Consider the following 16,629-nt stretch of genomic DNA (forward strand, 5'->3'; position numbering starts at 1 on the left):
GTAGTTGGATGATATTAAAAAAAGACATAAATAAGGTGATCATTAAGATTCATTATAAAATAAAAGTGAGATTTCAGCTGTTTTATGGGTAAGATGTCATTCCATGATTTCGCTTCTTTTGATGCATGACAAAGTCAGCACACACACACAGAGAACTCCATTATGTTTTCCATCTTTGGCAATCTCTCGTGATCTTCCCTCCCTCCTGACAAGTTCATTCCTTCTCTGTGATTCATCGCTGTGATCTCAACTCAACAAAGATGCACCATGCATTCAAAAAAAACACACACAGACACACACACAAGAAGGTGTGCACAGGTTTCAAACTAAGCATGAAGACGTCTCTCCCAAAAATATAACATCAACCACCTTTAAAAAAAAAAAGATGCACTCATTTTCAATTCTTTTTACACACAGAGACAAACAACAAAACCAACCTGACTATACTTCTGTTATTTAACAACATAGAGAAATCTATTTAAATGAGCAGGAATGTGGAATTGAATCTCATCTTTCACACAACAGTGTGCCAAGAACTTCCCATGTAGTTCTTCTGCCCTTATTGAAGCCTAAAAGATCGAAATGGTGCCTTGCCGCTTGCCGTTCATGAGCGATGATCATAACTAAGTCATGAAACACTCATCAGGTTGCAGAACAGGCCGAGTGCGAGCTGAACAGTCTGACAGAAATTAACTATGAAGCAGAGATCTCTTTAACCTTTGTTTCTGCTTACAGCTCTGCCAGCCTGTTGCCTCATATAAACACAATTCAAGAGGAAGAGAGCGAAACAACAAATAGTTAGATAAGAAGGAGAAAATACAAAGTGAAATCGAGAGAAAATAAAGATGCTGAGAGATGCTGAAAGACAGTCAGTGGAATGAGTGCTCCAGTGAAGCATTTTCCTTATATTTGACTTATCAAACACATCAATAGCTTGATTTAGAATTAAAACAGTAATTAATTTATTGTCATTTTCCTTATTTTGTCACTCAGACATCATTTTTGTAAATGATATATTGTTAAGTACCATTCTGTTTCTTTGCTCATTTATTTAAACCCTGTTTCTGACAATATATCTGTATTACACCGCCTCCACACATACAGTAAGCGGATGGAGTGTGAAAAATTGTCCACATATATACAACGAGCAGTGACATCGCTTATGTTTTTTCTCTCTGCATAAGAATAGGTTAAATGTCTAAATTGTTTATTCCGAACCAATGTTATTTTCAGTCAGCCTTGTGACTACAATAGCTGATAGTCTACTTAGTTTTAACTTCCAAAAGCTCCTGTTTTCCCTTTAAACCTCGTCCCTATGAAAAGGTGCTGTGGATCATATAAAACATGACAGTTTTCAGTCCTGTATATTAGTCTCTCATCAGCCACGTTGACTGCTGACTGAACAGGAAACGGAAACATCAAGGATGTCAGTGATAGAACCAGGGAGAGTGTTTTTTTAATAACACATTGTTTAGCCTGTTTGTGCTGCACAGAGCAGGTTAGGACATCTTCACTGGAAAAAATTAAAACAATCTCATGTTCACACATTTGTATCACTTACAGTTCCTGGAGCATACATAAAGTCCTGTACTGAACCTGAACTGTAAAGATAAGTCCAGGCCTATTCACTGAGCAGCTCGTGCGCCAGATACGACCCCTTTTAATTCTTATATGGCCTTCAAGAGGCTGTCTGTAAATCAGGCTGGCGTGTGTGATACGTTAAATGGATGAGAGCAGCCTGTCAAGGTGCTCGCTTCTGCATCGTGGTTATGCACCTTTTTGGGGGACAAGTACTTAGTTTTCAACAGAGTCAAGCGACCTTTGGCCATAATGATACTATTAAAGTGATAGAACGTGATGCCTGTGACTAGTATATTCCATGTAGTAAAATATCTATTAACATTATATTATAATAGTTATTTGCAGCAAATACGTCTTATAGTATTCTGTGTGGCCCATGAACCTCCAGTGACTTTCCTCTTTGGCCCACTTGCTATTGAAGTTGATATCCCTGGATTAGTCGAACACTGGGGCTTTTCTGTTTTGGTAAAATGCTGGAGACAGGGAGGAAAGTATGGAGAAATATAATGAAAGACAAAAAGAGGATAAATGAGGAAAGACAAACAGATAAAGCAGAGAGACAGAAAGAGAAATAAAGAGAAAGGCAGAGAGGAGAACTGCGACACACTCAGACTTGTAATATGTCCGGTCAAGCTGCATGAAGTCAGTTTCTCCACAGGTGGATCCAGCGTCTGTTAGGACTGCTTTCCATTTGGCTCTGTCATCTGGAAGGAAAAAGTTTCTCCCTCCTCTCACTGAGTCATTACACTGTTCTGTCGCTTTTCTCCTACAAGACAATGAAGCTGTGTGTTTGTAGACACACACCACACCCCTCTTCTTGTGGGAGAGTTTTCCTCTTTCTCTTTGTTTTACTGATCTCCTTCATACTTTGTATATATACCACTACCACTAACCTTACAGAAAGTGTAGCATGGCCCCCTCTTTCATAAACTGCATCTAGTTTATTAAGGCCTTATAGCTGCAGAGTATCCTGGTGGCTGCATCAGCTGTTTGGTGGTTAGAACTTGTGACCTTTAGGTTCTAGGACAGTGTCACCAATCACTGCGGCAGGTACCACGCGCTCGCCACATACAGGAAAACAATTACTTTACCTCTGTCCCCCCGCCACCCCCGCCCTTATGTTCGCCCTCTTTAACAATCTCGATACCATCTCTCCTTGCCGACAAGTTCATTTCTTCCCTGTGATTCATCGCCCTAATCTCACCTCTTCAGGATGCACCAACTGTTTCAAAACTAAACAACACACAGGAGGAGAGGTGGAGCGCACATCTCCATTCACACACAAGTGCTGCTGAGTTATAAATCAAATAATCTGGACATAGTGGAGACTTCATTTGTCGCGTACAATTCTACAGACTTTTCAATTATGTTTTTAAGCCTGAAAAAAGACTCCCCACACCTGCTGCACTGTGAGTCTCCAGTCAACACACACATCCGAGTGTTTTTTTGCTCAATAGACAAAGGTTGCTTTTCTTAAAATTTTATTTATCCAACAGAAAATATAAAGCAATTCAAATTTTTACTTTTTGTATTTTTATATTTTTGTCTTTGAGGATTCCTATTTATCCATCTAGTGTGAAGTCAGATGAAAGTATTTCTATATTTTCGTTTTCACAGACATAAATACAGCTACTAATACAAGTGTACAAAACTTACATGGATGAATTTAAAAGTATGTTTTTGTCAGATATTTCAGTCACTACAAGCAATTAAATGAGCACTGAAATATGAGGCAGACAGTTGCTGCATAATTTCAACTAAACTGACCAAAAATACAGATAACAGTCGTTTTTTATGTGAAAAATTATGAAGGTGATAAACTTTTTGAACTCCTCTGGGGTCACAGTTTTTTGCATGCAGTATAAATATGTCTATTTCAACATTTCTGCAAACTGGGGTCCCTAAACAGTGTTGAAATATCACAAACTGGGTATGACTGGAAAGCTGAGACTCTTGTGGATTTAATGAGCCCAACAGCATTCGTGTGTGATGATGTTAGTCCCAATAGGAGCCATTTCATTGCTGTGAGAGCATTTATGAAACATGACCTCACTGTATAAAATGATCTATACTGACCTCTAGGGTAATCACAGCCTCATGAAGCTTCACAGCCACCAACTAGAGACTGGGCATTCAGTGGATAAGTATAGTGACAATAAAGGGGTTTCTGAGCAATTCACAGAGCAGAAGTGCTCGCCATCAAATCACCAAAAAATTGCCAGAAATCTAAAAAATGTCAAAGGTTTTGATATGAAACACAGCACGGTGTTCCTCGAGGTGTTGATGTCTTAATGTGGTATTTTGGAGCAATTTTGGACCATTTTTTTGTCAATTCTGGAGTGGGCAAAAATGGTTGTCTGGTTCTCTAAGTCTGTCCAATAAAACGGTAGCAAACCAAAAACTGCTGAAACAACTCATGAGACATGAGTGAGCATGGGAATGGCCATCATATTCTTCAATCAAGGTGAGGTGGGGGGACATGATTTAGAAAAAATTTCCAGCTGTGATTACTTTTACTGATATTGCAATCAACCGATGAATCGTTCAGCCCTGGGGAAGAGTGGAAGAGGTCAACTGCATATGTTTTAACTTTGTTGTAGATGCTGTCTTTGCCCTACTTGAACGCTAAATGCTACATAATACATATAAGTACACCTGGCTGTATTTTGGCGTCTGCCTCATCTCAAGCTGAAAATGTCTGGCTGTGACAGATTACTGTGGACTCGTCTCTGGTGAAAAGTGGACAATGCCAAAGATGACGCATGTTCTTGCAAAACTTACACGACGCAAACATTTGAGCTGTGCCCACAGTGCTGTGCATGCATAAATTTACCGTGCTGAAATGTACGCATGTGTGTGTGTTTTCAGCATGACTGTGTGAACAGCAGAGTGTTTCTGTGTGTTTGTATTTTGAGCTGGTCCTAGTGCCATGCAGGTGTCTCTGTTGGCTAAACCCAGGGCTGTGTACAGAGTGTGTTGAATCAAATATGGGCACACACACTCCTACTGTATGAAGTTTTTGTTTTGTCTGGCCCTAAATGCAATCGAGACTGACATCATGGCCTTGGTTGGCTCTCAGCAGAGCGTATGGCACCACAATGTCCTTCTACAAATTACTTCTGGAAGTTGTATACAGTGTCCCAGATTTACTTTTTGGCGTATTCTGTGGCTCTTCCTGAGGTTTCTTCCATGTTAAAAGGTTTTTTGGTAGTTTTTCCTTACTTGAATTAAGAGTCTAAGGGTGTTGTACATGAAAAGATTGCAAAGTCCTAGAGGCAAATTGAGATTTTGGGCTATATAAATAAAATTTGACTTGACATAGTTCTAGAGTTGAAAAACAAATTCATTCAAATGTCAGAAAAAAACAGCAGTGACCAAACAACTAATATACATCCTACTGAAGCATATGCAATCCTGCCTCTTTTAAATTTTCCCTTTCAGAATCAGTGTGTGTGAGTAAGACATCTACTTCTGTGGATGTTAATGTGTTAGTCTTTTGTGGTGTCACATCTGCTTTGTATCACTGCATAAAAAATGTTTTGTTTCTTCCAACAATCTGCTAATTAGCCATCTGGCTGGAGAAAGGACAGAAAGTTTCATGTCAAACAGAATATCAGGCAGCATATGAGAAGCCTGTGTGATACAGAACCAGGGTGTCTCTGTGTTGCACCTGGGCAGGTGTTGGCCTATGGTGGCCGACAGGGTAAAATTATGAGAAGAGTACAATCCCTCCAAAAGAAGTGCATTCCCTGAGGCTATTCTAGTCCTGAATGGTAATCTTTTGGCACAGGTACATTGTCTTTGTCAGAGACTGTAGCCCCCCCCCCCCCCCCCCCCCGAGGGGAATTCCTCTGCTGAATTCCTGAATTTCTATGGGATCACGATTATGTTATCTGATCCCACAGACCCATAGAACAGGGTTACTGAACTTGCTTTGCACAGGGGGAAAATGATTGGAGGGCCACTTAGCACTCTATCAAGGGCCGATTTGGCCCACGGGCTGCAAGTTATGTATCACTGCCATAGAAACTCAACAATTGAGCCAAGATAGTCTAAAATTGCTGTTTGGCATAACTTGAGACTACAACAAATACATAAAAAATGTCTGTTCAAAGGCATTTATTAGTTTCTGACTGTAAAAAGTGGGGAAAAACAGAAAAAAATGCTGTTCTATGTGATCTCCTTTTGATAAATAATCTAATCACTAATGTACTATTTTCACTTCCATTCTCTGAGCCTCTCCTGAAACTGTTTGGAGGCCTCCACCTTATGTTTTATTTTTCTAATTATTTGTGGCATTTGGATGTTTAGGTTATTTGACTCATTGATTGTAAACCTTTGGTACTTTAAGGTACATAGCTCATATTGGTATTTTGTGTATTTAAATTATGTATTAGTATGCTGACTTGAATGTTGTCCTGTTTGTCCTGCACAATACTCTCAAGATGGCAATATAATATCAGCATTTGTTATAATGTCAATAAAGTTAACTTGACATAGTCAAAAGACTGGCATTCAGTTTTTAGTACAAACTGTGAGCAGGGCTTGGGTTATATTTATTTTTTTATCTTTATCAGCATTAGGGTTAATTTTAAAATCACTGACTGAGCAGCTATTTTTTTCCCAAATCTTCAAGAGCCATTAGGGAAACTACAACTGATCATGAAAATGAAACTGTCCTCTCATTCTTACTATATATTTTCACTATATATTTTCACATGTGCTGTGTGCAGCTGCTGTTATCTCTCTACCCTGACGTGATCTCTTACCACTCGCAGTAGCCTCCTCTGCTCCTTGAAGGTGGCACAGCAGCCCAGCACGCCTGTTACCATGACGATGGCTCCAGCCAGGACCAGTATGTAGGCGGAGGCAGCGTAGGTCTTGGAGGAGAGAAGGCTGATGTAGTCGCTCTTCTCCACCAAGGTCCAAACACCCACCGCCATCACGACGCCCCCTGCCAACTGGGAGAGGAGCACATGATCAGAGTCCGATCCCTGCCAGCGAGACGCTGGTCCCCAAAAGCAGCACAATGAACAACACTGAGTGACAAAAACTGAGAGTGACAAAGAGGTTTAAATTATTTATCACCCAAGTCAGCTTCAAAGTGATGAAGGTGGAATTTGAAATGAATGCATTTCATTGGTTGTTGAATGTGAGCTGATAAAAATGACCCACCACTGCAAGACAATCTAATCTTGAAACAGTTTATGCTGCAAAATAATTGTGACTGAGCTGAATGGAGCTGCTGAGGTCAGTAACTCGCAGCTGTCACTGCTAATGTGACAGGTTTGATAACGGGGCTACAACTAATGATTATTTTAATTATCTAATCGGCAGATTATTTTCATTATTCAATATTCAGTCTTCAAAGTGCCAACAAATTGTGAAAAATGCTCATTCCAATTTCCCAGAGCCCAAAGTGACATCTACGAATTGGTTCTTTTTTCCAGCCAACAGTCCAAAACCCAAAGATTCTTTGTTTACTAGCGTTCAAAATGATGGCTGTAACACAAAGCTGTTGGGTCTGATGACAATAAATGCAGAAAATGCAGGAGGATTATTTTAAAGTCTAAGGAATCTCAAAGCAGTAAGTGAATCCTTCAGCCCATAGGACATACTACACATAATCACAAACAAGCATAAAAGTCACATAACTGCATCCATATCCAGCATATAACTGTCATAGTCCGACATCTCCAGCATTACCTAAGCTAACAGTTAAAGAGGATATGAGGAAAATTAAATTATTAAGATATCACAATGACGAGTCAGCAGATGGTGCCGTGCTGCAACAGAAATCTGTCATCATGCCAAGGCCATCAATCTAACAGGCTGCCTAATTTAGATTTAATTTATAAAGGGATGACGATGGCTATGGAAGCGAGACACTGAGTCAGACTGTACCACACCCAGAGACAGTGAGGCAGAAAAAACACACACACACGACATCAGTGATTTCTTTACTTACCATGACTATTTTAAAAACTAGCCACAGCTCTTTACTAATTACTCAACAGGAGCGGTAATTAGCTGCTGTTATAATACTGGGTATGTTGTAATATTTTAGGGAAACACAAAAACAAGTTTCATGTTTGAAGTGTGTCATCTGTCTGTAGACTTTGCATCCTGCACAACCTGTCTGAACCAACACAAAACAGTCACTCAAACAATTACTACAATTACTACAATTACAATTTGTGTGCATTTTGAAGCAAAAGGCAAAAGCAACAGGGCTCTCTCTGACTTATTTTATTTCTTTATCTAGAGAGCAAACTATTCAGTCAGAGATCAATTCATTATGAAAGTAATGCAATAACTATTTCAAGTTTCAAGCATTTTATCCAAAACCCAAGCACTTTTAAAAACCTCAAAACACTATATTGAAATTCAAGTGTTTTCAAGGATTTCCAGCACCCATAAGAACTCTGATTCACAGTTCAGAACAGTCTACACATGTTCTCTAACTCCATGTTTCAATGTCTCATTGTTTTTGCTCGTAACCACTAAAATCAATAGTTACATATGACCACCTGTCACCAGCTGCATGTGAGAAATAAATGGTTCAAAATGTGTTTCCCTGTAAGATGTTTTCAGTTTATTACTTGCAGATTGATTCAAGAGAGACAATTTATTAAAAACTCATAATAAATTTAAAGTTTCTTTTTTTTTTACATGAAGCATCTCCCCAAACATTCATTTTCTACCAGCAGAGAGATCCCAGCCCTGAGAACCACAGCAGAACCACACGCAGCAGAATGAGGTTCAGTCTTTGCAGTATTCACTCCATGTGGTGAACATGATGCTTGCTGTGACTTTATCTGCTGTTAAAACTCAATGAACCACTGGTGAATTAGTGAATATGTTTTCCAAAGCTGAAAAGGGGAAATTCAAACTTTGGTGACCTCCAGTGGCAGCAAGAGGTATAAACTAAAACATTTGAGAGACGGTGCATTTGTCCATTCATGAGACCTTCAGGTGTATTTCTTTTTCCAGGTAATAAGGGTGAAGATGACCGCAAAACATTTTTTGCCATTCTTCAACGACTACTGGTGACTGACATTGGATTTGGCTCTAAAATGTTAACATCATGCAAAGCCTGCAATTATTTAGGGCAAATATAGTCAATACATGTCATCTGTTAGCAGGATGACTATTGTCCTTCAGTGTCTTCATGCACAAATGCACACACAATAATGTGCCCCAGTAATTTCCACTATTAAAGCCATTGCTTCCACAATAAATGCTTTGTTTAAATGTCAATGCAATGCTCTGTTTGTTCCAAATTATGTCCTTGGCCTTCAAGATTACAGGGTTTGTTTATGTTCACAAACAAAGCAGATATGTATTTGAGGTCTCATGGCCATTCAAGTTCATATTCCATGTTCAAGTCAAACTTATCTGGAACATACTGTAGCTGCTGGTGCATGAAATGTCTGTATTTTAGATGTTTTGTGCATTTTTAATCAGACTGCATTTTGAGAAGGTTTCATTTACACTATAGTTAAAAATAATTTCATGTGTGGAACATGTAATACCCTTCATAAAAAAAAAAGTTTAAATGACTCAAAAGGTTTTGAAATTATAATGATAAGTTGATGAACCCAAAGTCAACACTGCTCAATCAATGTTTGACTGCACCTTTAAATATATCATCATAGAACTGCAATGAGTCCTTGATAAGTTATCAACTATGAAATTAATTGCTAATTCATTGTTTTGAGCCATTTTTTAAAGAAAAAAAAAGAAAATGAAAGAATGACTTCCTCTGTATCTGTTTGGTCAGGTCAGCATGTATAAATGTCCCTGCGTGCGCTTGTGCATTTGTGCACTAAAATATGTTTCCGAAAACATTTTAGGTGAGAAATAGGTGACGCAGTAACAGAATCTTGAGTCATTTTTGATCAACACTACTTAGTTTGGCAGTTTGATATAAGTTTCAGGAGAAGGGAACCCTAGATTTGAGAAAGTCTCACATGTAGTGTTCGTGCATTGGGCACACTATACAAGCTAATTATGTTTTACAACGTGACAATGTTGTGTTTAAGATCTGGGTGGGTTAAGGGACAGAAAAACCTTGGTTAGGGTTAGGGACAGATCACAGGGTGAGTTTAAATGATCACTCTCTCTCGAGATCTTCCGCAAGACACGAGAGCCAAAATGTCAGCTGCATGGTTACAGTCTTTCTCGTCTTACAGATAAACAGTAGACTGAAATATGTATCTGAAAACATAGCGAGAAATAGGCAGTGTAGTAAAAATATTGACCCATATTTCATTGGTACTTCTTAGTTTGACACTTTGATTTGACTTTTGCGAGCAGGTCTAAGATGCTGCTGCTCTACTGCAACCCTTAGAACAAATGTCATGAGCAGCACCTTTCAGGCTTGAGCATGCAATAGATTTCACTTACTACATGTTCCCCTATTTTTTAAATACAATTCGGTCTTTTCCTTTTCAAAATTCTATCAAACTAACATCAATAGGAAACAGGATATATGTTACTCTTTAAGTAAGTGGACAACAAAACTTTAAAGTGGTCCTGTGTTGTTGTCTGAAGTTCAGTTCAGAAATATGCATGCAGCTATACTTAAGTGTTTGGAAAATATTAAGTCAAAAGTTTTAATTTGTTCCTGAAACATCCATATGGTTGTGACTCTGGCATCTGGCACTGAGAGGACTCAGTACTGCATGTCTGCCAACTTCAGAGAAAGATCTGATTCTTTGGCAGACAGATGATTATCACATATGGGCAGAGCTGCCAGTGTGATTTCACACTGAGACCGAGTGAGGATGAGACAGACACCCTTCCTTTGCTGACAGCGAGGCTGCTGCACTGATGTTTGACTCTTATTTTACACAGCGTATTCAAATAATGAAATCAGTTATTTGTAGTGCATTCCTGCTGGAACACCACATTCTTGACACTGGAAACTTTTGGGGAATTAGGCTCTGAATGCATCTTCTGTGTCCTCTGTAAAAGTATGCGACTTGGCTTTGATTTCTATGAACTGAAATAGCAGCAGGCATTTATCTGCTGCCTGAATAAAAAGGCTTTGTTGGAGTGTTCAGAAAGAGTTTTATCAGCCAATCCTTCCTATTTATGCAATTTAAAAAGCAAATTATTCATACCGACAATACGAGAACATACTGTGTGCATGTGTATTTCTGTCTTTTTGTTGTGAAATAAAGTGCTGCATTTTATAGCTTTGATTTGTTAAGAATTAAAACATCCTCTCCTTATCTGTATCAGGAGCTGGTTTAGATGTGTTTTCTGAATCGCTTCTAGTTTAAAAAATATCACAATTTTGTCTGTTCATGGCTCTAATAAATGACCAAGACCTCTGTGTTTATCCCTCTGGCTTCTTTGATTTTAACACATCAGACAGACAGATTTGTTTTCATTGGATTAAAGCAGCAGACTTGGCACACATCAGAACCACTGCCAACACTGTCAAGCCATGCAGACAGCTCACATCAACACAGACACACAAGTACAGAAATTAGGAAAAAAAATCAAAATGCATCAGGCAAACTCCTCAGTCTATCAATAAATAATATTTTGAATGATTAGTTGAATTAACCTACAATTAGGGCTGCAAGTAACCATTATTTTCATCATCAATTTGTTAATTGCTTTCACAATTAAGCCATTAATGTAAAAAATTGTGAAAAAAGCTCATCAGTAATTTACATTACTAGAGTCTAAAATGACATTTAACTTAAGAGGCTGAAACAAGCAAATGTTTGACATCTTTGCTTGAAAAATGTCTGAAACAATTAACTGATAATCAAATAGTTGGCAACTAATTTTTCTTCGATCGACTGAATGATAAATTGACTCATTGTCGCAGCTCTACCTGCAAATGTCTGAGCTGAACTGTAACTGATCCACATTACTGACATTTTTGCAGTTACATAGATCATTTTGAAATCATATAAACAGAAAGGTAAAAAGAAAGGCAGTGAGGCTGTGTGCATCATAATTTCAAGTTAATAATATGATTTGATTGATCCCATTTTGAAACAAGAGCTTACTTCTTCCCTCCACTCCTCCTGATGGGACAGTTTCAAGGAAAATTCCAGTTTATTACCATGTGGGTTTTATACTTTTGTTTTTTTTTTGGTCATCATTGCAGCTGTTTATTGTGATAAAACATTTTTTGGTAAGAATCTTGCCAGATTTTCTGTCAAAGACTTGAAGTCAGTGCAATCACACTGTCAAAGGAAATGTGTGTGAGTGCAAAACTACAGCAAGTAAAGGAGGTCAAAGTTGAACCCAGGTCTGTAAACTGTGATTCATACTTGAGAGTTTGGTAGATAATTTGCCCATTCTCCTTTGTTTTCTCTCACACGTGCAGAAAGTTTGGCTACACTGGGGGTATGTTTAAAGCCTCTATGATTGTCTCACTGCTCATGTTTCTTGCCTAATTTAATTTCTTTTCACTGCGCTTCAAGATCTCAGTAATTATCTTATCTTTCTATGATCAATAAAAATGATGGCCAAACCAACAGATAAATGAGTCAGACATGCCTGCTTCCTGTGAAAACTCTGCCCAAAGCATGCAGGTGCTTGAGAAGCACTTTGGACCAACACAAACACTTTGGGCTATTAAATCCTCTGTGCAGGCTTAACAATGCCAGAATGGAAACTTACCCAAAAGAGAAAGTTGAAAGTAAACAGGAGGTATTTCAGGCAGACGGTTCCACATGTTTCCTTTTTCTCCTCGTAGACCCCCATGCTGCAAAAGAAGCAGAGTTTAGGTCAGATATCACAATATCAGACAAATAGGAGTCATTTTTGGTTCCTTCAACACCGTCAATGCCCTCAACTTAATGATCAAGAAGTAAAATCTTGAGCTCTCACAAAGAAAAGTCTTGGTAAAGATAAATGTGACAAACATCTACTAGTAACTTGTACTTTGTACAGGATACAGAGCTCCTTTCTGTTAGAATTAGGAATGGTTTGAAGTTTGTTTGATACTATTGCCAATATGACACTCAGGCTTTAGTGCTGGTGCTGAAGTAACACTTTTTTGATACCTCACTTGGAGAAATATGAAAAAGTTCAACAGAGTCCAAAATTATTGTTTGAACACAAACAGCTACACAAAAACGCTGCCTACATACAAATACATTCCAAAATTTGCTAAAGAGCAGCACAAATTAGAGCAAGTTTTTGATTACAGATTTCAGCAACCCTGACTTTTTGATACTCGGTTCTACAGACAGAATTCAGTCAGTATCAACAAAGTCCAATACCCAGGCCTAATTCAGACAGAATCAGGGAACTGCAGCGATTAGCTGCAGGGTTGCGTGGTGGTGTGGGGATGTGTGGGGGTGTTTATTTGTGCTTACACATAACTGTTGTAAAACAATCAAGAAATATTGTTTTATTTCTCTGATTCACTGGCTTTATCACTACCAGCACTCCCTCGTGACATTCATACTATCTTGCGAAACCACAGCTGCGTGCTCTCTCACAAATAAACGGGCAGAAACTGGGGGATTTGGGGTTTTTTTGGTAACACTATTTTGATAAATGTGAAAGCTTTATCCAGTGCTTTTCTAGTCAACTCAAAGCTTTGTCAACCCATTCACCCACTCACTAACACAATCTCACACACCAGTGGAACAGCCGGTTTGGGTTCAGTATCTTGCCGCGGTACACTTTAACATGTGGACTGGAGGAGCAGGGGATCGAACTGCCGGTCTTCTGGTCAGTGGATGGCCCACTCTACCTCCTGAGCCCTTGCAGCATTATGTGCAAGCCATACCCAGATAGGTACACACAGTAAATAAAGTGAGCATACAACTGGGAAAGTATCATCGTGAACTCCGTCTGAATAGCAGCCTGCTGACTGTAGAGAGAGTCTGATCGCTGGCTCATGATTGGCCACACCAGCGTGACATCGGGTTGTGTTTCTCCAAATGCTTCCTCTGCATTTTTTTCCCAGAATCCCTGCGGTCCTGACCATGGCAGCGTTAAAGACTAACCTGATTCAAAATGAATGAGATGACTGGTGGTTGTCTGAATGTGGCCTTAGTAGTTTATCAAAGCTCATAACATCAAGAATACTGAATTTGATTAGGGCTGCAAGTAACAATAATTTGTATTATTAATTCATCTGTTCATTGTTTTCCCAGTTAATCGTTTAGTCTATAACATATTTAAAAAACAGTGATGAAATAGCATTCATGATTTCTCAGAGCCCATTGTTGGTGCAACAAACTATATATGAGAGACTGAGACTGAGAATATTTGGCATTTTTGTTTTAAGTCCAGATGAAACAACATTTCAAGAGCATCTAACTTCAGTATATTGCCAAGTCAAACAGCATAGCCTGCAGCATAATTTTTGAAAAGTGGGTGGTAACAACCACACATACCATGCTAGCTAGCTAGCTAACTAAAGTTGAAGACTGATTAATGGACGTCATGCTATTATTGGTTGAAACTGTTTGGTTCAAGCCGACATAAGCACATCATATTTAGTTCTACAGGTGGAAAACTTGACAGGATTTTACACATGAATACAAAGAAGTTTATTATTTTTCTATATATTGCTAAACAGGTGTACAATATGATTGTGAATTTGACCTAAAAGATTTAAAAAGGGTTTTTTTTTTTATTTCGTCTTGAGTTAAAAGATAACAGAAACAATTAATCAATGATAGCTGCCACTCTTAAGTGAACGATACCCCAGTGATTGAACAGCAATATAAAACAACTCCAACACAAATGAGCTAAGTAAGTGCCATGCAGGCCAGTAACTGACATTGGGGATATAGAAACAGAGCTTGAAATAAAGGCCAGCCTTCTCTTTATTGTGAGGTGCTTTTAACAAACGAGATGTTACAGGGCTAATGCAGAACATGGGGGAGTTAGCATCAGATCAGCAGTGTAGGCAGAATCAGTGAGCTGAGTTATTACATGTGTATGCAGAGAGATCCATGACTAAGCACTGAGTAGGAGCTGAGAGTCGGCCAAAGGCTGGAAATTATAACCACCCGCTTCTCTGATGCCTGGTAGCGACATCCAACGCTTTTAGGAGCAAAAAAATTTGTCTTCTTTTAACCGCAAATTAACATTTTCAGCAGGGTTTGTTTCATAAATCAGCTTGAGAGCGATTGCTTCAGTTAAAAACGATTACTTGTACTCACATTTAATGGTTAAAAATGTCACTGCTACTTTTTTTTTTATTGCAACAGTCTTTGTATGTACACCGCAGTAACTGACACCGTATTAAAATTTGACAATATTTTCACCACAACAATGCCAAACACGACCCGAGTTTGAGGTTTGCAAGATTTATAGATCTCATCAATGTTAGAACACTTGTTTCTTGCTGCCCTCATGTAGTCTTTGTTCCTCAAGTCTCACATCCTTTTTTTTTTTTAACCCACAATTTTCTTGGCTCACTTGGCAGTCAAGCCCAGACTCGCCTTCCTCTGACTGCCTCTTCACTCCTCTTCGCCTCCTGACTCTCCCGTCTGCTCCCCCGCCCCCACGTACACTACTGTCAATTCAGATGTGAGCGCTACTTGAATGAGTGAGTGTGTCTGGGCTCTGTCTGTTGACCATCTGTTAGGACGGGTTCCCCTTAGCGTGATCTTGTTAATTAAATTCAAACAAGACTTAACTGATTGATTTTACTTTTTCTAGCTGCCTGGTTAGGAAACAGCTGAGTCAAGAAAAGGAGCTAACTATCTGAAATCTTTACAAGCTTTCTTTTAAAAATGGGAAAACACTGCAGGAGAAATATCCCCTCTATGGGGTTAAGTCTGGACAACAATCAAGTTAGACAATTATTAGCTTTATTTTATTTCAGGACGTGATATCTTTACTCAAGGGCACATTAAACAAGATGGTAAACAAAGCAGAGAAGTGCCACCTGTCTGACACACTCACCACAAATCGTATTTAGTAGTAAACTAATGGCTGTCTCGTCTACCCCAGGAGATTATAGCAGTGAAATACTGTTGGACCATATCCAGAAATGCTTTTCTTATCTGCATAAACAAATTTATTTAAGTGTTACATACAATGCAGGTCTGTGAAGGTAGATGAAGTGTTTGCAGGCCTGCTGTGGGGAAAAAAAGCTAAATAACAGCAGTTTTCAGCACTTCTAGGCTACATTATCAAACATGAATGTAAACTATGTTATAGACTAAAACTTGCATTTAAATCTACACGTTGTGATTGTTAGTTCTATATTCTTTTATATTATCATTATTTTACAGACAACAGAACAATTACTTAAGAAAATTATTAGCGGACTAATCAGCCCTAGTTTACATCATTTTAAAATTACAGCCAAATCCCATTTCATCCCTCAAATCCAATATTTTGACTTGACCGTTCACGCCAGACAGTAAGTAAAATCTGTACTTTTAACACTTTCATGTGCAACTGATGAAAGCAGCAAGCTCCTGATTTGAGCAGCTGTTCGGAAACACCGCTCTCATAATTTTATTTGACAGACTTGTGCTGTTTTTCTTTCCTTCTACTGAACTATTTCATAGTAATAGTCCAGACTTGGATAAATAAGTCATCTGATTTCAATATAAGTGTGTGTTACCAGTCTGAACACAGCCTTTCCTGGGTAATGATGAACTAAGTTGAAACCTCTGATTCAAGTGAGTCATGTTTGAAGATGTGTTAATCACACCTGTGACCTCGCTCATTCAACAGACTGGAAAAAACCCAGTGGTACAGACGGTAGGTAGTTTGACTAAAAACAGAATACAATTATTGCTAATAACCTTAATCCCACTGAGTGGGGTACCCACAGACCCCTGGAGTCTTCTTGTAATATCTCACTAGTGCTTCAATCTAGTGTTTTTCAGGACTTTGTTATCAATGTCTTCATAATTACTTGATTTTATTATTTTCTGATTCTGTTTTAATTACTGCTTTTTAAAAATACCAATGTATGGGGGTCTTGGGGGACCCCAGTCAAAAGCACCCAATTCTCCCTGCGCAGTTTTAACAGATGGGAATATTTACTGATGAAGTTCTTGTTTGTTAATACTTCCAATAATTGTTCAG

At 38.6% G+C, this 16,629-nt stretch overlaps 1 protein-coding gene across 1 annotated transcript in view; it reads right to left on the reverse strand.

Annotated features, from left to right (window-relative positions):
- Positions 1 to 16,629, reverse strand: part of LOC146332614 (CD151 antigen-like) — a 32,840-nt gene that overhangs the window by 14,314 nt on the left and 1,897 nt on the right. Inside the window, exons 2-3 of the mRNA XM_084737418.1 lie at positions 12,235 to 12,319; positions 6,351 to 6,542 (exon numbers count right to left, since the gene is read on the reverse strand). Coding sequence (XP_084593544.1) covers positions 6,351 to 6,542; positions 12,235 to 12,318 — 276 coding nt within the window. The 5' untranslated portion in view covers position 12,319. The remainder of the gene's footprint in view (positions 1 to 6,350; positions 6,543 to 12,234; positions 12,320 to 16,629) is intronic.

The sequence above is a fragment of the Lutjanus erythropterus genome, chromosome 1 (assembly GCF_056507025.1).
Source record: "Lutjanus erythropterus isolate fLutEry1 chromosome 1, fLutEry1.hap2, whole genome shotgun sequence".
In the NCBI taxonomy this organism is placed as follows: domain Eukaryota; kingdom Metazoa; phylum Chordata; class Actinopteri; order Lutjaniformes; family Lutjanidae; genus Lutjanus; species Lutjanus erythropterus.